This window comes from Salvelinus fontinalis, chromosome 42 (genome assembly GCF_029448725.1).
Source record: "Salvelinus fontinalis isolate EN_2023a chromosome 42, ASM2944872v1, whole genome shotgun sequence".
NCBI classification, from domain to species: Eukaryota; Metazoa; Chordata; class Actinopteri; order Salmoniformes; family Salmonidae; genus Salvelinus; species Salvelinus fontinalis.
This window is the reverse complement of record NC_074706.1, coordinates 15,544,993-15,569,992: the sequence shown is the minus strand read 5'-3', so window position 1 is coordinate 15,569,992 and position 25,000 is coordinate 15,544,993. Positions and strand designations below refer to the sequence as shown.

The following is a 25,000-nucleotide window of genomic DNA, read 5'->3' as shown; positions in this document are numbered from 1 at the left end:
GACTTGAAAATGGCTGTCTAGCAAGGATCAACAACCATCTTGACAGAGATTGAAAAATTCTTTAAAGACTAATGTGCAAACATTGTTCAATCCATGTTGGCAAAGCTCTTAGAGGCTTACCCAGAAAGACTCACTGCTTTAATCACTGCCAAAGGTGATTCTAACATGTATTGACTCAGGGGGTTGAATACTTATGCAATCCAGATTTAATAGTGCTTTTATTTGATATATTATTTTAACAAAAGTTTGAATTTTTCTTGTGTGTGTGTGTGTGTGTGTGTGTGTGTGTGTGTGTGTGTGTGTGTGTGTGTGTGTGTGTGTGTGTGTGTGTGTGTGTGTGTGTGTGCCTATGTCTGTGTGTATATCCCTGAGGCATGGGTTTTACATTGCTGCATTATCATGATGGTGCCAAACACACAAACACAAACACATACACACACGCACAAAGTTGCCGCGCTCGGCCTACATCACGTCCGCGCTCTGTATCAAAAGCACGGCGACTGCTAATGGAACAGTTGGCCAGTGTGTGTGGCAGTTTTTTTGTTTGTCCGCTGGATAATTAATTTGCCAAATGGCCCTCTGGGAACTGTAGGCAAGTTGTTTTATAAAATATGCCAGTATAACATACACATAGGAGTTGTAGTTCTCTGTAGTTCAGTACCTGAGGGTTTTGGTAGTCATGTCGATAGCGGTGATACCGTGGTACATCAGTGTCTCACTCCACACCGGGTTCAGAGTGTTCTTCAGTGTTTTGGTGCGGAGCTTGTTCGCCTGCAGGGGACGAAAGTGAGAAGGAGAGAGGGGTGAGAGATGGAAAGGGAGAAGGGAGGTTCAAAAAGGGGGAGAGAAAGGATTGGTTGAAAGAGGGAGAGAGGAGAGAGAAATTAAAAGTATAGAAAATAGTGGGTGTGGGAGCATAGGGGAAAGAAATGGGGGGCTGAGAAAGTGACAGGTAAGAGAGAGAGAGAGAGGTGAGGCAATAAGTTGGAGAGGGAGAGGGCAATTGGGGTGGAGGAAGAGGGAGTTGAGATGATAGAGAGATATGAGGGAAATAATTAGGAAGAGAGAGACACACAGAGAGGGTAGGATGAAGAGAGGAAGTGATATATAGTGAGATGATACTGCAAAGTACAGAGAGAGCGATAGAGAGAGAGAGATAAGAGAGAGAGAGAGAGAGAGAGGTGAGAGAGAGAGAGAGAGAGCGAGCAAGAGAGAGAGACACAGAGAGAGAGAGAGAGAGAGAGAGAGAGAGAGAGAGAGAGAGAGAGAGAGAGAGCAAGAGAGAGAGAGAGGAAACTTAATTTATCTCCTTCCCCCAGGAAATGGTAGACATCTGCTCACCTACTTTATAGAGGAGAACAGGAGGACATGAGGCTTCCCCGCGTCACCTGTCTGTCTGTCTCCCCTAGCCTGTCGCTAGCCTCACTACCGGCCAGACCTGCAAACAAGTACTGCGCTAACGCTAACACACCACACCTGTCAATTAGCCCGCGCTAACACAATTAGCATGAAAAATCAAAGCCTCTCAATGAAGAAAGGCCCAGCGTTAGCGTCCGATAATGCTACGCTAACTTCCCCTTCATGAATGATTTAGAAGGCAGGGTTATCACATTAGCCAGTTCTAGATACTATTTTCCATTATATGCTGCCTCCAGGACGTGCTGCTGTTTTACATATTTCATTTATTTTCTTGGTTACACAACGGCTATTTCTTGTTTTGATGCCGAGACCAGGCACGCTTCCTCACTTACTCAGTCTTGAATCCCCTAAGTACACACACACACACGCACGCACGCATGCAAGCAAGCACCCACACACGCACACACACAGACGTGCACAAACACACCAAGAGAGCGAAGAACTGTATACTCTCAAGCCGCTCAAGCGCGAGCCTAAAACCCGGCTCCCCGGGGCATTCTGGTGCTCCGGAGCTAATTGCCTCTCTCTCCCCATCCTTCTCTCTCTCTCTCTCCCTCTAACTCTCTCTTTCTCCCTCCAATCTCTCCCCGTCTCTCTCTTCCTCCATTCCTCCCTACCTCGTTTCATCTCTCATCCTTCACTCTTTCCCCCCCCCTCTTTCTCATCTCCTCTTTTCCATCGATACCCCCAGGTGCGTCCCGTCCAAAACAGCATATGGTGTCATAAAAAAATCTCCTGCCTGGCTCCATCTCTCTTTTTCTCCCCTGCCCCCTTCCCCCCCGTCATCAATGCTTGTTACATGTTTCCCTAAATATTTCATCCTTAGCCTCTCCCTCTCCCCGCATCCGTCTATATGGACTCTCTCCCTCTCTTCCTTTCCCTCTCTCCACTGTTCCCCGAGCTCACACACAAAACTGGCTAAGACTGTGACTCAGAAATCTCATTCTCCATGCGCCACAATTAGGACAGGGGGCAGAAGAGAACGTTGAGCCGGGAAGATACCTAGAACCACTCTCACTGCTCTCGCTCTCTTTCTCAATCTTTTCACCTCTCTCGCACTTTCTCTCTCTCGGGTTTCTGTCTCTGTCGTCCTCTCTCTCTTTCGCTCCCTCTGTCTTTCTTCCTCCCTCTCTATCTCTCTCTTCATCTCTCTCTCTCTGTGTGATGTGTGTAATGGGTGAGTGTGTGTGAGGAGGAGAGAGTGTGTAATGGTGTGTGTATGGGGAATCAGCTTGTGCCCCTGTATGTGTGGAAGCTGGTGTGTGAAGGAGTGTGTATCTATGTGGGAGTCTCTCTCTCTCTCTGTGTGTGTGTGTGTGTGTGTGTGTGTGTGTGTGTGTGTGTGTGCGTGCGTGCGTGCGTGCGTGCGTGTGTGTGTGTGTAAGTAAGAACAAAAATAGAAAGGGGGAGAGGGAGAGTGTGTGTGTGTGTGTGTGTGCTCGTGCCCCTGTGTGTGCAAGATGGTGTGTATGCGTGTGAGTCCCTCCCTGCCTGTCTGCCAGCCCGCCTGTCATCCTCTGTTTCACACTCACGTGCTCCCCACACCTCGGCGCCGTAGACTCATGTGGTTGATATTTACCTAACGGGGGTTTGTGGGTACTTACGTATGTGCTGACGTATATCCCCCCCCATCTACACTCGCCTGTTGACGTGAGTAGTGTAACAATCGGCGCTGTTTCCATGACAACCACCTGCTGTTGCCCTCCCCTCATCCATCTCCCCTCTAGCTCTCTCCTTCTCTCACCCCTTTACCTCCCGCCCTTCTCTTGGCACTGTGTTGCTATTCCAAGGTCATAGAGGGTCACATAGAGATGGAGAGATAGTGACAGAGATGGGACGGAGGGCGGGCGGGATGGAGAAATATGGTGTGGAACAAAAGAAGAAAGGGAGGAATTAACAGAAGCAGACCTGGTGGCTTTTTTTGCTGTATTTTTTGGGGGGTTCGACCACAGACATTGTGTTTATAATACCTGTCTGGCTCTGTCTCCATGCGGCTATCACAACTTCCTTTGATGTTGACCCAAACCCAAGATGGCCGCCAGCAACAATCAACCTGAGAAGATTTTGTGTCAGCTGCCAAAGCTCCCAGCCAATCACAAGAACAACAACTCCATGATCTAAACAAAGCCAGTCAAATGGGACCAAGACGATGCTGTGGAGCAATGTCACATTAACAAGCCAAGTGCCAAAACAACTCCTTTTCAATAGTCGACGTAGCGTGTCAACGTGCTACATTAGCTAGCTAGTTACATTTAGCCCTAAAGCCAAAGCCCAGTTTTTTCCAAGTGTATGGACTAGCCAGCCAAATAGAAAAAGTAGAGAGACAGAGAGTTCCCGGGCTAGGGTAAAACAAATTTGCAGAACAAGCTCCTCGGGTACATTTAAATGCCTTGATTCCAACCGAAATACACAGCTAAATTATTGAATATTATTTAAAATTCTATTTTACTAGGCAAGTCAGTTAAGAACAAATTCATATTTTCAATGACGGCCTAGGAACAGTGGGTTAACTGACTTGTTCAGGGGCAGAACAACATAATTTGACCTTGTCAGCTCAGGGATTTGATCTTGCAACCTTTTGGTTACTAGTCCAACACTCTAACCACTAGGCTACCTGCCGCCCCAAACTTTAACAACTTTAACTCCCGGGTTTGTAAAATAAGTTGTGGTATTGCATAGAAAGACATTAATTCACAATTAAAATTACTGAAAGTGTATGAATTCAGTCTGTTGTAAAAAGACACAAAAAGGAAACTTAAGAACAGGAAGCATAGAAATAGCGCACATAGAACATATTTACTGCTTCTTTGACTTGCGTTCAATGAGAATGACAGATCTAACTAAATTCTATGTGAATTTAACATTTTGCAGGTTTAAACCTGTCTTCTCTTGAGATGAAAACCATTTACAGTTTTACTGCAAGATATGAATTTCCACAATTATGTTTGTTCTTCAAATATGTATTTTACTGAGTCAGCTGCTGTGTACACTTAGGGTAAGGAAACCAATGTGTCAATTTGGATTGACTTTTAACAGTTTGGCCTGTCAATCAATCACTGTGGGTGGAACTGTCAGGAGAGGGGGCAGGATGTTTGTGAGTCACAGAGTTGGTAGGGTTACAGACCTGTCAATCACTGTGGGTGGAACTGTCAGGAGAGGGGGCAGGATGTTTGTGAGTCACAGAGTTGGTAGGGTTACAGACCAGTCAATCACTGTGGGTGGAACTGTCAGGAGAGGGGGCAGGATGTTTGTGAGTCACAGAGTTGGTAGGGTTACAGACCTGTCAATCACTGTGCGTGGGACTTTGAGGGAAGGTGGTAGATTAGTAATTTGGTCAGAAAAACTAGTTTAGTTGACTCTTTCAATGTAATTTATTGTGGCAAAACCGACATCTCAAAAACGACAGTTGAAGACGGAAGTTTACATACACTTTGGTTGGAGTCATTAAAACTTGTTTTTCAACCACTCCACAAATTTCTTGTTAACAAACTATAGTTTTGGCAAGTAAGTTAGGACATCTACTTCGTGCATGACACAAGTCATTTTTCCAACAATTGTTCACAGACAGATTATTTCACTTATAATTCACGGTATCACAATTCCAGTGGGTCAGATGTTTACATACACTAAGTTGACTGTGCCTTTAAACAGCTTGGAAAATTCCAGATAATGATGTCATGGCTTTAGAAGCTTCTGATAGGCAAATTGACATAATTTGAGTCAATTGGAGGTGTACCTGTGGATGTATTTCAAGGCCTACCTTCAAACTCAGTGCCTCTTTGCTTGACATCATGGGAAAATCTAAAGATTTTAGCCAAGACCTCAGAAAACAAATTGTAGACCTCCACAAGTCTAGATCATCCTTGGGAGCAATTTCCACACGCCTGAAGGTGCCACGTTCATCTGTACAAACAATAGTACGCAAGTATAAACACCATGGGACCACGCAGCCATCATACCGCTCAGGAAGGAAAAGCGTTCTGTCTTCTCGAGATGAACATAGTTTGGTGCAGAAAGTGCAAAATCAATCCCAGAACAACAGCAAAGGACCTTGTGAAGATGCTGGAGGAAACAGGTACAAAAGTATCTATATCCACGGTAAAACGAGTCCTATATTGACATAGCCTGAAAGGCCGCTCAGCAAGGAAGAAGCCGCTGCTCCAAAACCGCCATAAAAAAGCCAGACTACGGTTTGCAACTGCACATGGGGACAAAGATCGTACTTTTTGGAGAAATGTCCTCTGTTCTGATGAAACAAGAATATAACTGTTTGGCCATAATGACCATCATTATGTTTGGAGGAAAAAGGGGGAGGCTTGCAAGCCAAAGTACACCATCCCAACTGTGAAGCACGGGGGTGGCAGCATCATGTTGTGGGGGTGCTTTGCTGCAGGAGGGACTGGTGCACTTCAGAAAATAGATGACTTCATGAGGAAGGAAAATTATGTATATATATATTGAAGCAACATCTCAAGACATCAGTCAGGAAGTTAAACTTGGTCGCAAATGGGTCTTCCAAATGGACAATGACCCCAAGAATACTTCCAAAGTTGTGGCAAAATGGCTTAAGGACAACAAAGTCAAGGTATTGGAGTGGCCATCACAAAGCCCTGACCTCAATCCTATAGAAAATTTAGGGGCAGAACTGAAAAAGTGTGTGCGAAAAAGGAGGCCTACAAACCTGACTCAGTTACACCAGCTCTGTCAGGAGGAATGGGCCAAAATTCACGCAACGTATTGTGGGAAGCTTGTGGATGCCTTCCTGAAACGTTTGACCCAAGTTAAACAATTTAAAGGCAACGCTACCAAATACTAATTGAGTGTATGTAAACTTCTGACCCACTGGTAATGTGATTATTATTATTATTATGAAATGTCACATTATTAAAATAAAGTGGTGATCCTAACTGACCTCTAAGACAGGGAATTTTTACTTGGATTAAATGTCAGGAATTGTGAAAAACTGAGTTTAAATGTATTTAGCTAAATTGTGTGTAAACTTCTAACTTCCACTGTACATCTGGTCTACTCTTTCAATTTAGTTTGTTTGGCAAAAACCTAAGAAAAAATGTGTTCTGCCAAGTAAACATGTTGAGAAACAACAATATAGAATTGCAGGAAAATGGTTTTAAAAATGCTGCTGTATAAGTGACGTAGTATATCAGGAACATACTGTATATATACTGTAGCTCAAAAAGTAAGGGTATGTTGTGTAGTAAGCTGTTAGTAGCCTATGTGTCTCACCCTAAGAATTTGGTCCCTCTCCACCTCAGAACGTAGCCTACTGTTCTGACTTGGTGGTGCACATGTAGCCTATAGCCTGTTTTAGAGAAATGTCATCATCGAATATTGTAAGAGCTTTCATTGTCTGCTTATGTTCCCCCGTTATTTATCCTACGGTTCTGACTTGGTGTACAGGGAGAATACTGTAAGAATGGCCCATGTTCTGAATTCTGTCGCTGTACATTTCAAAAGCGCGGAACAAACAGGCATATCATCCGTCTCAGCTCACTCATGTCTTAATCGAAATTATGGCTTGACTCTTATCTGCTCATCATTCCCTTATGCCATAGTCTCCATTGTTATATTACTTATACATGTACAGGTCTATCGGATTAGTATATCATTCATTATCTTAGGCTATGTAAGAATGATGCATTTCATTGTTTTGCTTACTTTGTGTAGCCTATTATAATTCGCTAATGTGGTTCTCTATATATCAGACCATCATACTATATGATGGTCTGTAACCATGTTTGCCAGTGACAATCTCTTCACATTCAAATACGTTTGTTCAACAAAAAGTTCACGTAATTCCAGTTCATATTGTGAGGGTTGTTGTTAGGGTTGTTTTGTTTGTGCAATGCGCTGTCTTTGCGTCAGTATATTGTCTATAAAAGTGGAGCCCCGTGATTGCATTTTCCTTACTTTTAAGACCACACAATAAAATACTTCAAAGGGTATGCTAACAGCTGAGATACTGTCACGCCCTGACCTGAGATATCTCTGTTTTCTTCATATTTTGTTAGGTCAGGGTGTGACTAGGGTGGATACGCTAGTTTTTATATTGTCTAGGGGTTTTGTGTTGTCTAGGGTTTTTGTATGTCTAGGGTTTTGTAGTTCTAGGTATTTGTATGTTTATGGTGGCCTGATATGGTTCCCAATCAGAGGCAGCTGTTTATCGTTGTCTCTGATTGGGGATCATATTTAGGTAGCCATTTCCCTTTGGTGTTTGTGGGATCTTATTCTATGTTTAGTTGCCTGTCTGCACTATTCATATAGCTTCACGTTTTGTTAGTTTGTCCAGTGTTCTTTCTTTAATTAAAAGAAGAATGTACGCATTCCACGCTGCACCTCTCTGTCTCTGTCTCTCTGTCTCTCTGTCTCTCTGTCTCTCTCTCTCTGTCTCTCTGTCTCTCTCTCTCTCTGTCTCGCTCTCTCTCTCTCTCTGTCTCTGTCTCTCTCTCTCTCTGTCTCTCTCTCTCTCTGTCTCTCTCTCTGTCTCTGTCTCTGTGTCTCTGTGTCTCTGTATGTCTCTGTATGTCTCTGTATGTCTCTGTCTGTCTCTGTCTGTCTCTGTCTCTCTCTCTCTCTCTCTCTCTGTGGTGACTTAAAGAAGAGTAAAGTTAAGGCCTCAACATCTTGCTGGATTTGATCTGAACTAACATCTATCGGAACTTCTCTTACAGTTTGAAAGTGCTGAGCGAATAGGCACTTGCTCATACATAGAGCTAAGTGTGATAATAAACATCATGAATTTAATGACCATAAATATAATCATGTTTGTGTGTGGTCCAAAAGTCAGTATTCGTTATTATTGAAGGAGAATGCTTTTTTTTTATATAGAGTTACACAAATCCACAAGGAGTTAGTAGTAGCCACGTTTGTTTAAGCAAGTCAACCATATCAGCTATGTCTTTAAAAAAGGCAGTAAATGAGGCTGAATGAACTGTTTCGCTGCCAGACAAGGCTCCTCTGATAGCCAGGTGTAGCAGTGGTAAGGATTCACTCCGTGGTGCTGAAAGGAAAGATCAGGTGACGGGACAGCTTTCTGTAGGCCCTAACAGTTTGTGGGGCACCGTTTGTCACTGTTATAATGCATGAAATGTACTGTTTAGTGTTGTGTTGTGTAGTGGCTTTGCTGGCATGCATCTTAAAAAATTGGTTGAGTTTTTCCCACTAGGATTTGCGTGCTAAAATCGCCACTGGACGCTTTAATCAAATCAGTAGGCCTATAGCAATAAGTATCATGACATTAGCTTTATTAACCTTCGATCTCTTTTCTTTTATCATATTTTGGAACAGAATGAGTCTCTCTCTCCACTACCTATTGTTCCTGCAGTTGACGATTGAATATAATATATCTGGAGACAATCGCCAGAAAGCAGTAATAGCCTACCCGTATGCAAATGAGGTAGCCAAATGAATGGCTATCCCACCGATGCGATTCCGTTTACCTACATAATGTTTCCGTCATCCTTTCCTATGACCGAAAACAACAATCACTAACCTTTATTTGGATGAAGATTTCTACCTCAACGAGTCAGCGGTGCAGGACATACTGCTCACCCCCGGGCCAGGCCCTAATCCCAGAGACTCAGACGAGGAAAAGGCGACGTAAGAGAGGCCAAGGAGGGGGAACCCTGACAAAACTACGTTGGCGAATAAATAATCTGCCTCTACCCTCAGTTCTATTAGTGAACAAGCAACAAATAAACTGGAAGTGCTCTGTTCGAGATTATCCTGTCAACGGGACCGGAAGAACTGAACAAGGACATGGATGAACAAGGACATGGATAATATACATCTAGCTGGTTTCGTATGCATCGTCAAGTCCGCAAGGCAGTGTCAGGTAAGGTTGGGGGGAAGCGGTGTGTATTTTTGCTAACAACAGCGGCTGCGAACACTCTAATATTAATAAGGAAGTCTCGAGGTTCTGCTCTCCTGAGTTAAAATACCTCATGATAAGCTGTGGACCATACTATTTACCAAGAGAGTAGCTGTCTATTTACCACCGCAAACCGATGCTGGCACTATGACCGCACTGAACGAGCTGTATAGGGCAAATACGAGCAGTATCAGTCTTCACTGATATTTCCAACCTCTCCCTGACCCAGTCTGTAAAACCTACATGTTTCAAGCTGACCACCATAGTCCCTGTGCCCAAGAACGCTAAAGTAACCTGTGTAAATGACTATTGCCCCATAACACTCACATCTGTAGCCATGAAATTGTAAGGACAGACGCTGGAGACGAGAAGCAAGTACAGGGAGTGAACATTTAATGAAACAACGAACATATAACAAAGCAAGAACAGCGTCTGGACAGGAGGAACAAAACGACATTACGACAATAATGCTGACACAGGGATCTAACCGAGGAACAGACAGATATATGAGGGGCAATCAATGAGGTAATGGAGTCCAGGTGAGTCCAGCAAGCGCTGATGTGCGTAAGGATGGTGACAGGTGTGCGTAATGATGGGCAGCCTGGCGCCTTTGAGCGCCAGAGAGGAGGAGCGGGAGCAGGCGTGACAGAAATGCTTTGAGAGGCTGGTCATGGCTCACATCAACACCATCATCCCAGACAACCTGGACCCACTCCAATTCGCATACCATCCCAACAGATCCACAGATAACGCAATCTCTATTGCACTCCACACTGCCCTTTCCCACCTGGACAAAAGGAACAACTATGCAAGAATGCTGTTCAATGACTACAGCTCAGCGTTCAACACCATAGGGCCCTCCAAGCTCAACACTAAACTAAGGACCCTGGGATTAAACACCTCCCTCTGCAACTGGATACAACAGGAACAGGATCCTAACTGTCTACCTGTACTTCCCCATACCTTTTCCTGTTTGCCGGAAAATGGCTGCTGGCTAAAGACGCTGCTGGGACATATGCAGCGTTTGCTTTTTCACTCTTTACTTGAATTGCTGTTTAAACTGGCTTTGGAATTTAGCAATTTTAACCTGCATCTTGGTTTGTCTTCTCCCAAACTTTGACTGCAGCCAACCACAGTGCACAAGAATAGCACAGACACCACGAGGCATGACAAACCAGCAGCTTCCCAGTCATCACTCGCTTTGTGACTGACACGCACCTGTCCTATTAATAGATCACTAGAAGATGCATATCGTTCATTCTAGCGGGAGAAGACTATACTGACGTTTCTGCCTAGCTAATTGAAACCTTTAAATGAAAAAGAGCCTAGTTAGTTGAAAAAAGTTGCCAGCTGACAATAACTGTGTTTGAATACCCATACTAACATACTGTATACTGTATACTACATACTTAATGAGTATATACTACATACTATATACTATTAGTTAATTTTAGTATACTGTAAATGAGCGGTATCCTTTCAATTGAGCGTACTAGCTCTTCGCCTGTCTACCGGAAGTTGATGCTGTTGCTATGCAACCTCTTGCTACCTTGTTAGTATAACAAATTACTAGCTAGACATTTTACAACTTCAGGTGTGTTCTTAAATTCAATCTGGAGTGCCATAGAGTGCGCTCTGGGTGTTCCTAAATTCAGAGAGTTGTCAGATTGTCCGTTTGTAAATTCGGAGAGTTTCGCTCTCTTGCTAGCTATTTCCAGGCACAAAGGAGAGAACGCCTCACTCTGACCATTTCACTCGCCCTAGCGATGAATTTGTATCCACTCTCGTTGGACTTCGGCAGCATATTTTCCAGCATTTTCTTCAAATCTGAAAACGATGTGAAGCCACACCCATTTTCTGAAGAAAGTCATTATGGGCCCTAAAAGTACGGAAATAGTGTCCAATGCTTGTATCCTTCATATTTTGGCGAATGTAGTATGACATACGGGAACTTTTGGCATACTAACTATATCCATACCATGACCAATAGGCATTCTATATACTCAATTTAGGTCACAAATAGTACAGTTAATGCGGTTAGTATGAGTATTCAAACACAGATAATGAGTCCGTTATCGTCTGTTTAGCCAACCACCTGTAACGATTGACGCTCTCCTCATCCTCGGATGAGGTGAGGAGAGAGGGATCTGAAGACCAAAACGCAGGCTTTGGGAAATAAGCCATCTTTATTTAACAACGATGATGGCAACACGAAACGAAACAAAACACTTTCAAACTACAAAACAAGAAAACGACGTTGAACGAAACCTGAACATAAACTTACATAACTAAACATAAACTTACGTACAGGAAACGGACGACATCGAAACGAAACGAAACAAACAAACGCTACAGTCCCATGTGGTACGAACATACATACAGACATAGGAGACAATCACCCACAAACAAACAGTGAGAATGCCCTACCTAAATATGACTCTTAATTAGAGGCAAACGCAAACCACCTGCCTCTAATCAAGAGCCATACCAGGCAAACCGAAACCAACATAGAAACAGATAACATAGAATGCCCACCCAACCTCACGTCCTGACCAACTAACACACAAAAACTAACATAAATAGGTCAGGAACGTGACACCACCGGTGCTTATGGAAAACACTGATTCAGCCCAGTGCTTTGGCCAACCTCACTGGTGGTATTGTCTGTCCAGTAAACCGCAGAGAAGCACTCCAAATTCAACACAATATCCACAATATACGCAACTGGAATCATTTCAAAATGTACTATGTCCATGAAAGTATGGCAATCATTTCTAGGAATCTTAAGTGCCATGCTATCGCAAGCTGCAGTACTTCAAATTCGTTTTGGATTACAGTAAAGCACTCTCCCGTCTATTCGATACGTCACGGTGGTTTGGGTAGGACCATTTATCACTTCACTGTGAGGCAAGCTCTTTCAGTGGAAAGAAACACACACACACACACGACTAATAGACCGGGTACCACTAATATGGAAGACGATGAGGGATAGGAGGGTTGTAGTGACCTTGCTTGCTCCAGGCAGGAGGTGGAGCTTGACGTATGGATCGGCCAGTCCGTTGGAGTCCATGGCCTTTAGTCCCTGTGGAGAGACACACACAGGCATGGTTACAGATGCACGCACGCGCGCACACATATGCAGACACACACACACACACATACAGACACACACAGACAGAACACACTTGGTCAAGGTTTAGCTATCGTACACACGGCATACAGTCATGTCACACACCACAGGCCGTACGCCAGACAAGGTCAGGGCATGACAAAGAGCATTATGTCCTTTGGTGTTCAACTCTACTCTTGTTCTGTCTAATTGTGTCGCATGCCATTCTAGTCATCTCTTTTTCCTTCTACGTCCATCACTTCTCAAGCTAGTCTGTTTGTATGTAGGTGTGCCAGCACTACCACTACTGCTACCACTACAGCACTACACTACTGCTTTCCATTGGGTTTGGGGTGCTGATCTAGGTATAAACATAGTCAATCGCCTTCCAAAAAAGGACAAATGATAGCAACTCCCTGAAATTACATAAGTAGGAAGGCACAGAATTACGGCCGATTCCCAAACCGCACCATATTCGCTATGTAGTGCACAACTTTTGACAAGGACCCATATAGCGCTTGTCAAAAGTAGTGCACTTTATAGAGAATGGGGTAACATTTGGGACGCACTTTTAGTCAGGGTATATTATTGAATGGGTGCATCTCAGCTTCACATCTACCATAATACCCATAAGGAGTATATATTGAATGTTTGCCTGGTGTGGGCTGAATGCAAAATGTATCTTTCTAGCCCGGATCGCATCAATACTCCACTCTGCCTCATTGTTAAGAGATACATCTTGGTTCTCTCTCACTGAATAGAGTTCACGGGTTTTCGCGGCAAGCACCATTGTCTTCATGACTTCACGGCTTGATGTGCTGGGTTCAGAGCTAAGCCTGTCTCCGCGGAAAAGATATGTAGAGTAACTTTTGAAGCTGCAACGCTAACCTAAGGCTTGCAGTGGATTGGATAGTGCTTAAGCTAATTTCCCTTTGATTCTCGACGCTTTGTGTGGAGGGGACGTGGCTTAGCTTCGGCTCTTGGGGTGTGTAAGTGGAGTCTTGTTTTCAAGCTTAGCCCTTGACGGAGATTAGAACAGTTGAGTTTATTACCTTGGCTTTGTGGATTGTACAGTGTAGACAGTTGTTCTCGTGATCGAAGAGCAGGGTGAACTCCAGGGTGCCCAGATAAGCTGTAAAACAAAACAATCGATACAGACGATCCATTCTTGGCAATTGGTCTGGCCCTGGCTGTGAATACAGCCAAAATAAAAGTGTGTATAAATGGATTGAATGTACAGAAACACATATGCATGCACAGATGGCCACACAGATGTATGCACATAAACATAAACACCAACACACACACACCTTCCAACCCCCACCTTCCCAAACACAAAAACCTGTAACTCCAGCCTCCTGCACAATTCTGGAATCTGGATACGCCAATGCTTATTTTCGTGACACTCTCTTAAAAAGCACACCCTGTTTGTATTACTCGCTGTGAGTGGAAAGAAAAAATAGGCTTGAGGACTGAATAACATTACTCCGACACAGCAAAATAAATCACACAGTGTGTGTGTGTGTCTGTCTGAGCCCCTCTGTCGGAGAAACTCGGAGCGAGCGACAACGAACGCGAGACAATGACGGCCGAGAAGATGCTCGACTCACAATTACTTCCCTTAAACACATGCAGTGCCAGCTAACACTGAGAAATGTACCCAGAAATTGGTTTTGACACAAACAAATGGCGACTTCGAGAGTCGGGATTAAACCGCAAGAATATTGAGAACCGTGTTTGTTTTCCGATGATTAACTAGGATACACATTCATTTCCATAAATCACCGCACGGACCCCATTGAGTTCATGTGCGTAGACATGCACGAACACACACAATTTGACACCTGTACACACTGTCTTAAGCATACCCATACACACACATAGAGACAAACTCAAACACAACACAAGCACACTAAGAGACCAACAGAGAAACAGACATGCATGAATACATGACTTCACAACTGTAATATCATTAATTGCCTAGCCGACATTTTAACACCCACAGTTAAAACCATAATGACACTCAGAAAGACAAACAAATGACACTTTGACCAATCGATGTACACAATTGTCAAAATCGTTGTAATAAAACACACAGTGCCTTCAGAAAGTATTCACACCCCTTGACTTTTTCCGCATTTTGTTGTGTTATAGCCTTAAAATTCAGATTTTTGTCACTGGCCTACACACAATATCCCATAATATCAAAGTGGAAATATGTTTTTGGAAATTTTGACAAACTAATGAAACATGAAAATCTGAAATGTCTTGAGTCAAAAAGTATTCAACCCCTTTGTTATGTCAAGCATAAATAAGTTCAGGAGTAAAAATGTGCTTCAAAAGTCACATAATAAGTTATTAATTACACTTTGAATGGTGTATCAATGTACCCAGTCACTACAAAGATAGAGTACCACTCTCAATATTTTCAAGCATAGTGGTAGCTGAATCATGTTATGGGTATTCTTGTAATTGTTAAGGAATAGCGAGTTTTTCAGTATAAAAAAAAATGGAATGGAGCTAAGCACAGGCAAAATCCTAGAGGAAAACCTTGATCATTCTGCTTTCCACCAGACACTGGGAGATTAATTAACCTTTAAGCAGGACAATCACCTAAAACACAATACCAAATATACCCTGGTGTTGCTTACCAAGACGACATTGAATGTTCCTGAGTGGCCTCAGTTTGACTTCAATCGTCTTGAAAGTCAATGGCAAGACTTGAAAATGGCTGTCTAGCAATTTTCAACAACCAACTTGACAGAGCTTCAAGAATTTAAAGAACAATGTACAAATATTCCGTGCAAAGCTCTTAGAGACTTACCCAGAAAGACACTGCTGTAATAGCTGCCGAAGATGCTTCTACAATGTATTGACTTTTTCTGTGTGAATACGTATGTACATTTGATATTTCTGTATTTCATTTTCAATAAATTTTCAAAAATTTTAAATGTTCACTTTGTCATTATGTGGTAATGTGTGAATATGGATGAGATTTTTGTTTGTTTTTAATCCATTTTGAATATTTTTTTTCCTGTTACACAACAAAATGTGGAATAAATCAAGGGGTATGACTACTTTCTGAAGGCACTGTATATGTTAAATGAGTGTATGCACAAAACAAATGTTTGGACAACCGTTGCGGCTAGAATACACCCAGAAGGTAATGTGCAATGGTTGTGAATGTGTTGTGAATGTGTTGCGAATGCATTGTGTGGAAGGTTTTGTAAAAAATAATATTGTCAAATGAGATTTCTCAATTTCTAATCCTTTCTGTTCTGTGTCCTCATATACCCAAGAAACACTGTTAATTTGTGCTTGTGTATTGCTCATTCCTTTGAAATATACTTGGAACAAAACATGGATTTATGCGATATTAATTGGATGTTGTTGGAGATGTCAGGAACATTTGGCCCACTTATCTTTCTTTAAAACCCTGGCTAATGACGTGTTACCAAGCGATGTTCTTAATTATTGTAAACATTGAGATGAATTGAGGATATGGCATCTTATTGAGAATGTTTGCGTTGGCGGTGGAATGTTTCGAAATAGATTCACACACACACACACACACACACACACACACACACACACACACACACACACACACACACACACACACACACACACACACACACACACCATACTTGACCCAAAGGCCTTCCTTTCCCTAAACCCTGAACCCCACCAAACCCCCACCTCCCTCCCACTCACTTTCATCATCGTCGTCCGAATCCACCCCTTCTTGCCTTTCCCCCCGGTCCTCTTCGATGGGTTTCCTCTCCTTCTCCTTATTCTCTCCGTCCATATCCCCTCCATTGCTCAATCCGAAATCTGGTTCCTTCAGGATCTTCTTCTCCCGGGGCGGTGGCGGGGTCATGGGAAAGTCGTGGAAGCGCGGGAAGAAGTCGGAGATCTGCGGGATAGGCATTATGGGCCCGGGGCACACGTTGATGGCAAAGTGCTCCTGCATGGAGATCTTGACGGGAGAGGGTGGAGGGAGAGATCTGGGAGCAGAGGAGGCAGCACGAGAAGGTGCGGGGGAGGATGGGGTGGAGGAGGAGGGAGGGATGGAGAGATGGGAGGTGGAAGAGTTGGGTGGGGGGGCGAAGTGGGAGTGGGGCGGAGGAGGTTTCGATACGCTCATGTGGACCGCCGGATGGGACTGTGGGTAGGCAGGCAGGCAGGCAGGCAGGCAGGCAGGCAGGCAGGCAGGCAGGCAGGTAGGTAGGTAGGTGCGTGTGTGTGTGTTGTGAGGGGGTGGGGATGGAGATGAGATATAGAGAGAGAGAGATATGAATGAGAAGGGAGGAAAGGAAGGAATGGTGGGAGACAGGGCGATAGTATCACTCACTTTATCGAGTATATCTCACTTCCTGGTTCTTTTGCTGTACTTAGTCGCTCTCTCTCCTACTGTTCATAATGCTCTTCTTCAAGTACCTGAGCTGATGTAAGCTACTCCCAATATCTCAATAGTCTTTCAGATCTCCGAATATATATTCATGTTTGACAGTGTATCGTTCTACTCTCTCCATTTACTGTTATTTATACCTCTCTTTCTCCCTCTACATCTCTCCCTAATCTTTCTTTCGCTTTCTCTCTACATCTCTTTCTCAGTAAGCATATACATGGATTCACAATCCAAGATGGCAGCATGTCAAGTCGTTTGTCTGTGACTCGTAGATTTTAACCTACTAATAACCTAATCCACAATTGCCTTGTTGTGTAGTACAATGTATTATGTTTTGCTGGTGTAAAGATCGCGTGTCTCCCACAACTCGGATACATAATTTTTTCCCGCTATTTGCACTTCTTTACTTGAAGTTTACCAAAGTAACCCTATCTCTGGCTGGCCTGGGTTCTATCCTTAGCTTTCCCTCCACGGAGTGTCTCGTCCAAGCTGCTCGTCTTCACTCTCCTCCTGGTTGTCAGAGGCAGCTCAATAATCCCCAACCCGCTCTCTCAATCGATCCCCGCACTCAATCAACTCACACGCGCACAGACTCACACATACACACAGTCCCTCTCTCCCCTCACGTTTCCTTGGCCTCTATTTCTTACATCTCTCAGAGAAAATGTCAATTTTCGTGGTATTTCTTTATGCACTGACTTTCCTGAACTCTGGAGAAAACGAACAGTGTCGCTGGGTGAGTATATCTGACAATGTACTGTACTCTCCCGTCCATTAGACATTTTGTCTGCGGGAACTCGCTCATTTTCACTCGGTCCACTCGTCCAAGGGCCGGTGCATTTGTGGCATGATGTGAACAGTACGAACTTGTCACTACCAAAGTCTAATGGTTTTTAATGACTGTTTTGTATTGTCTGGAAACTCACTTGTAGAATTCGCTTGCAGTAGGTCTCTTAAAAAAGTGACGCCGTGTAAGGTTATTAAACAGAGGTGCCTAGTTATTCTTCTGTTGTTGATATCAGGTAACGTGCAACCTAACCCTGGCCCTGATATGCAATGTCTCCAATCCCCCTTTGATTTTAAATCTATTATTTTTCATTTAAATGTACGCAGCCTGTTGTCAAAAATGGATGGGGTTAGGATTTGGGCTAAATCAACGGATGCTGATGTAATTGTGTTTTCGGGAAAACCTGGCTCAGGAAGTCTGTTCTTGATAATGATATTTGTATAAATGGTTACAATGTGTATCGCACTGATCGAGTTAAGACTGGTGGGGGTGTGGCTATATATGTAAAGACTAAATTCCTTGTAAGTGTGGCAAAGTCTGAAACTATTTGTAAACAGTTGGAATTTCTTGCTTTGAATCGTGAGGTTTCAAAGGGTCTTTCTATAACTGTGATTGGCTGTTATAAACTCCCCTCTGCTCTCGGTGATGCATTTTCTTCTCTGATTCACCTTATGTCTAAACTTCTTTACAGTGAAATGATCTTGATTGGTGATCTCAACTGGTGTTGGTTAAAGCCGGTGTCTTGATGATTTTAAAATGTTTTGTAATTCTATGAATCTAACACAGTTCATTAACTCGCCCACTCGCCCCAAATCTCAAATGTCCAGAGAAATCTACCCTGATTAATTTGATATTGACAAATGTTCCACATAAATATTCTGCGGTTGGTGTTTTTTTGTAATGATTTTAAGTTACCATTGTGCTGTTGTTGCTGTTAGAAACACGAAGGTTCCTAAAACAAACCCACGCTTTATTCATAAGAGAAATTGTAGGAGTTTTAATGAGCAGGCTTTCTTTCATGATTTGTTTTTGACTGGAGATTGAGCTTGCTCCAGGAAATTCTTTCATGATGTTTTTTTTTTTCAAATAGTAAACAAACGCGCCCCATTCCGCAGGTTCAGGGTTAAAGGGCAGGATAACCCATGGTTTTCTTCTGAGCTGTTTTGTATTATTCATGAATGTAATCTAGCCTGGGCCAAAACAAGGAAATCATGTTATTTTTAGGCAGTTACGAAACAAGTGTTCTTTTCTTCTCAGGAAGGCCAAGTCCAAATGTTTTATGTCTGTTACCACTGATAACCTGAATGACCCTAGAAACTTTTGGAAGGCTATTAAATCTATGTCTGATAACAGTTTTGTTAATTAATTACCGTCATGTGTTTTGAAGGACTCTCTTGCTGTATATGACAGAATTGAAATGCTGAATTGTTTCAATGAGCACTTTGTATCATCTGGTAGGCTGTTTGATTTAGTGTCTTCTATGTCTGTATAACCCTGTGTGGATGAACCAGTGAGAGCTGGTCAAACTTTTAGCTTTTTGCAATTCTCAGTGCAGGAAGTACATAAAACCCTGAAATCATTAGATCAGAGAAAGCCTGCAGGTCCTGATCTTCTGGATCTCTGCTCTTTAAATCTGGCAGCTGATTTCATAGCTGAACCACTTACATATCTGTTCAATCTAACCCTGAAATGTAATGAAATTCCTAAGATCTGGAAATCAGCATTTGTCCCACCACTTTTAAAAGGGGGAGATCCAACTCTTTTAAATAATTATAGGCCAATCTCAAAGCTGTCACCCCTGGCGAAAATACTTGAAACCCTTGTGAGTGAACAGCTAAAAGAGTTATTATATACTAACTCTATTTTCTCAATGTACCAATCGGGCTTCAGGAAGAAGCATAGCACAATTACAGCAGCCATGAAGGTTTTAAATGATATCACCGAAGCCCTTGACAAAAAACAGCACTGTGTCTCACTTTTAATTGATCTCTCTAAGGCTTTTGATACAGTTGATCATTCTATATTGAGGCAGAAATTGTCGAGCGTAGGTCTTTCGGAGCATGCAGTTCCATGGTTTGCTATCTGTCTGATAGAACTCAGTGCACTCAATTTGATGGGCTTATGTCTGTTAAATTGTCTGTTTGTAATGGTGTGCCCCAGGGCTCTGTACTTGGTCCCCTTTTATTCACTATTTATATAAAAAAATTGACAAAAATGTGTAAAATGCGTAACTTCACTTTTATGCTGATGATACTGTTATTTATTGTTGTGCCTCGTCTCTCACAAAAGCTTTCCAGAACTTGAAAACTGCTTTTTATACCGTTCAACATACCTTGTGTCAATTGATGCTTATCCTCAATACTGACAAAACTAAACTAATGGTGTTTTCTAAAGCAAGAAATAGACCTCTGAACCTTTCACCTATTACTACCTGTCAGGGCAAGGAGATTGAGACTGTAACCTCATACACATATCTTGGAATTTGAATTGATGATGGCCTCTCTTTTACATTGCATATTCAACAACTTACAAAACAATTGAACCTGAAGTTGGGATTTTATTTTAGGAATAAGGCCTGTTTTTCTTTTGAAGCCAGAAGGAGGCTAGTATCAGCTACATTTATGGCTTTACTAGACTATGGGGATATTTTATATAGGAATGCTTCCGCTCAGTGTTTGAGATCAATTGACACCCTTTACCATGGAGCTTTGAGATTCATTTTAAACTGTAAAACCCTTACGCACCACTGCACTTTATATCCCAGGGTTGACTGGCTCAGTCACTGGTATACTTTTATCTACAAAGCCATTTTGGGTTTGCTACCATTTTATTTGGACATTTTTATTGTTCAGAAATGTGGTGGGTACTCTCTTTGTTCGCAGGACTTTATCCTGCTAGCTGTTCCAAATGTTCGAACTGAACTTGGTAAAAGAGCTTTTATGTACCATCAGCTTGGAACGCCTTACAAAATACTTTTAAACTGAAAGAACTTGTCCCGATTGGTGTTTTTAAATCATTGATGAAGGATTTTGAGGCTGATTCCCTAACCAGCCAATGTTTTTAATTTGCTGTTTTATAATCTTGTTATACTCTTGTGAATTCAATGTTTTTTTTACTAGATTACCTGTAGTTTTTTTTTACATTGTCTGTCTGTAATTGCGTAATTACTTGGTGCTGCATATCTTGGCCAGGACGCTCTTGAAAAAAAGAGATTTCATATGATGATCCCTTCCTGGTTAAATAAAGGTAAAATGAATACAAATTAAATAGGTTTGTCTCTCTAGCTCAATCTGTTTAGCTGTCTCTCTTGCGCTCTTTCCACGTCTCTCTCTCCCATCTCTCTCTCCCATCTCTCCCTCCCATCTCTCTCTCCCATCTCTCTCTCCCGCTCCACCTTGTCCTCAAGGTTTACATAACAGCACTTGAAGTGTTATTCTCCAGTCCTGACAGTGGCTGTCACCTATAAAATGAACAATCGCGTTCTAAATAAAGATCAATGCTCAACTCTAATAGAAATGGTGATCATCCCATTGTTTATTGAGGACATTTAATTATAGTACCTCTCATTTCATTATCCTTTAATACCTCTGTCCTAGTGTAAATTGTAATAGCTGAAAGACTACACTACTGGCTATTGAAATCCGTACAAAACATTGCTGTAAATGTTGTTGTGTACTTAGCCTACATGTACACACTCAATGTGACACACAGGCTGCGTATAGACAGGCAGCCCAATTTAGATGAATTCTTTCACTAATTGGTCTGTTGACCAATCAAATCAACTCTTAAAAAGATCTGATGTGAAAAGTTCTGATGTGATTGGTCAAAAGACCAATTATTGGAAGAAATATCAGGATTGGGCTGCCTGTCTAAACGCAGCCACACACACGCACGCACACGCGCTCGCACACACACACACACACGCACGCACACACACACACACACACACACCACATGAGGTTGGTGGCACCCTTAATTGGGGAGAACGGGCTCATGGTAATGACTGGAGCGGAATCAGTGGAATGGTATCAAATACATCCATCATGGTTTCCATGTGTTTGATGCCGTTCCATTTGCTCTGTTCCAGACATTATTATGAGCCGTTCTCCATTCAGCAGCCTCCACTGACACACACACACACACACACACACACACACACACACACACACACACACACACCCAAGACGCACACACAGAGACATACAAATGAGCAGACACACAGGCAGATCACAAACAGTTTGTTTTTGCCTCAAATTAAGCTAGCGCCAGAATGCAATCCAGAATGGTTCATCAATGTAAGAAATGGTTCAATAAAAAGCCCCCGATTTACCACCACAACACCGCTCTGTCTTTCCTTAGGAAACCCAAACTCCTACGCACAGGCTTAAGCATACCTGTACCCTCTCGCATGCACCCACTCTTAAATTAATTATGCACACGCGCTCTGACTCAGTCAGAACTGCACAGAGGGGGAGAAACGGAGACTTACAGCGTCTTGAGGATACACACGCACTTACTCTTTCACGGACGCACACAGACCGCCAGACACACACACGCTCTCACCTAGTCGCCTAAACTCAAACCGTCTGACTTACAGCTTCTTCAGCATTCACACGCACACTCACTCATACACACACGTACACACAGGCACACTCACTCATTCACACACGTACACACAGGCACACTCACTCATTCACACGCGTACACACAGACACACTCATTCACTCACACGTGCACACACAGACACAGTCATTCATACACACTTGCACACACAGACACACTCATTCACTCACACACGTACACACAGACACACTCATTCACACACACGTGCACAGAACAGACACACTCATTCACTCACACAAACAGTCAGAGACAGACAGACAGGCGTAGACACAGAGACACGTACCCAGTGACAGTCTTCATCTGTTCCAGCGCTCCATCTTGTCTTCTCACACGTCCTCTGTCTCTTCTCACACACTGAGGAGCAAGCAGAGCTGCTTTGACTCAATATATCCTTCCCCACTCTCTCTCTCTCTCTCTCTCTCTCTCTCTCTCTCTCTCTCTCTCTCTCTCTCTCTCTCTCTCTCCCGCAATCTCCCTCTCCTCCCCTGTCCCTCCCGTTCACTTGGTCGTGACGTTTGTAGTTAAATTCTCTCCCAGTGTGTTGTGCGCGTACACCATGGACATCGTACTGTCACTCAGTGGCTCCGCAGTGAGGGGATTGAACTAAACAGAGAGAGGGAGCGGCGGGAAAGAGGGGCTAAGGGAGAGAGAGAGAGAGGGAGCGAGGGGAAAGAGGGGCTAAGGGAGAGAGAGAGAGAGGGAGCGAGGGGAACGAGGGGCAAAGGGAGAGAGAGGGAGCGGGGGAAAGATGGGCAAAGGGAGAGAGAGAGAGGGAGAGCGAGAGATTGAAATTTCATTGCCCTTTGCTGACACAAGGCGGGTGTTTATATTTGCCCTGTTACACACAAGTGTGTCATGGGCAGATGTTTCTTGCATATCCCCAACTCCCCCTGAGACACCGGCAGGGAGTGGGGTCCCGGCCAGGGTCACCATCATACAGCGCCCCTGGAGCAATTAGGGTTAAGGCACATCGACAGATTTTTCACCTTGTCGGCTCCAGTATTTGCACCAGCTACCTTTTAAGTTACTGGCCCAGCACTCTAACCTCGGAGGCTACCTGACACATTTCCACCCATCGCAGCCATCCATACAGGCAATGAATTGGGATGAATCCGTGTCAGGGATGCTTCAAAAGTTAATAATATCCCTTAGAGAGAGAGAGCGAGAGAGAGAAATTCCACTGCTCTTTGCCGGCACATTCTGATAGAACAGTTCAACCAATAAATAAGGAAAGAGTTCATCCAAAACAATGGAAACGCCATGGAAACACGCTTCCCCTGTGGTGAATAGAGCCAGAATCCCCCCATTGCTGGCCATTATAATTTGGCTAAATTTAGGCTACTGTTTATATGTGCATTTCACACTATGTTGAGGTAAAAATTGGAGTATAATGCTGTATGGATGTCATCATTAACAATCATCTGCAATACACTTAAAACTACTTTGTCTACCACCAACAATTTCTACAGTACATGGACAGCTATGCCCCCAGCTCATACAAACAGGAGTTAGCATTTAGCAGAAATGTTTTCTAGACCCGAAAGGAAAACTTCTGAATATTATGTGGCGAAAACCGCCAAATACATCCAAATCTGATTTTTGTAACCACATTGTGGGCCTGTTCGAAAACATAAATCATGACGGATTTGACGACTACCCATTTAGTTAGATCAGCTTCGTTGCACGGGCGCCAATGACGTCATCCTTGTTCTATCGGGGATACTTCAAAAGTTAATAGTAATCCCCAGAGAAAGAGAGACAGCGACAGAGACAGAGAGAGAGACAGAGAGAGACAGAGAGAGACAGAGAGAGACAGAGAGAGAGAGAGAGAGAGAGAGAGAGAGAGAGAGAGAGAGAGAGAGAGAGAGAGAGATGAGGGGGAGAATGAGCAATGGGGAAATTGAAAGAGAATAAGAAAGAGAAGGGTAAATTGAGAGGCATAAAGAAGTCACAAGGAGAATACACTTCAAATGATCTGAGTCATATACAGTACGTGGGTAAAAAAAGGAATAACGAAGAAAGAGTTCCAGAACTACAAGGGCAAAAACACATTCTATATGATAGATAATAGGAAATGCTCTTTGATACTTTCACATGACAGGCTGGATAAAGTGAGAACGGTATGAACAATAATGAAGTGACTCCTGGATTATATAACACCAGGAGACACATTATTTCTCTCGATAGATAAATGTCTCCCTTTTCATGTTTCGTCTGATGAGGAAAAACACGGTTAGCCAATCAAAGGAGGTCAAATTGAGAGAGAAGATTGATACGCCAGGTGCATTATTTGGTTACGCTTTATACCGATTTCGGTCCCTGTGGACTGTTTACCCGGGTATCTACTTTCAAATCACTTCACAGCATGTTCATTACGTGGTCATTAGGCATAGCTATTAATTGCTATTTTTGTTTGGTCGGGATTCATTGAAAGAAGCACTGTTATACCGCGTACCATTTGATACCAGGTTACCAATGGGGTTGGATTCTACGAGGCTAATAACATAGTCTAGTCCCCATTCGTCTAACACTGTTTCTTAGCAGTTGGAAATAGGACTCGAACATCAAGCCATGACCGCAACATTTTCATCCAATCACAAGGCCCGAGCCCTGATGGTGCTCTAGTAGCGAGACAAGACGGCAGGCTCATGTTATCTCTGAGTGCTATATAATTTCACAACTAGAGCCACCCGTCACTGGATTTTATATATGACAGCCTGCGTTCACACAGCCTGGTGGGCAGACGACTGCCTCGCCGCCTTG

General features: G+C 43.1%; 1 protein-coding gene across 1 annotated transcript in view; it reads right to left on the bottom strand.

Annotated features, from left to right (window-relative positions):
- LOC129840944 (double C2-like domain-containing protein beta) overlaps positions 1–22,773 on the bottom strand; it is a 54,848-nt gene extending 32,075 nt beyond the window's left edge. Inside the window, exons 1-5 of the mRNA XM_055908994.1 lie at positions 22,521–22,773; positions 16,131–16,581; positions 13,469–13,548; positions 12,315–12,389; positions 662–771 (exon numbers count right to left, since the gene is read on the bottom strand). Of these exons, the coding sequence (XP_055764969.1) occupies positions 662–771; positions 12,315–12,389; positions 13,469–13,548; positions 16,131–16,563 (698 nt within the window). The 5' untranslated portion in view covers positions 16,564–16,581; positions 22,521–22,773. The remainder of the gene's footprint in view (positions 1–661; positions 772–12,314; positions 12,390–13,468; positions 13,549–16,130; positions 16,582–22,520) is intronic.
- Positions 22,774–25,000: the final 2,227 nt, after the last annotated feature.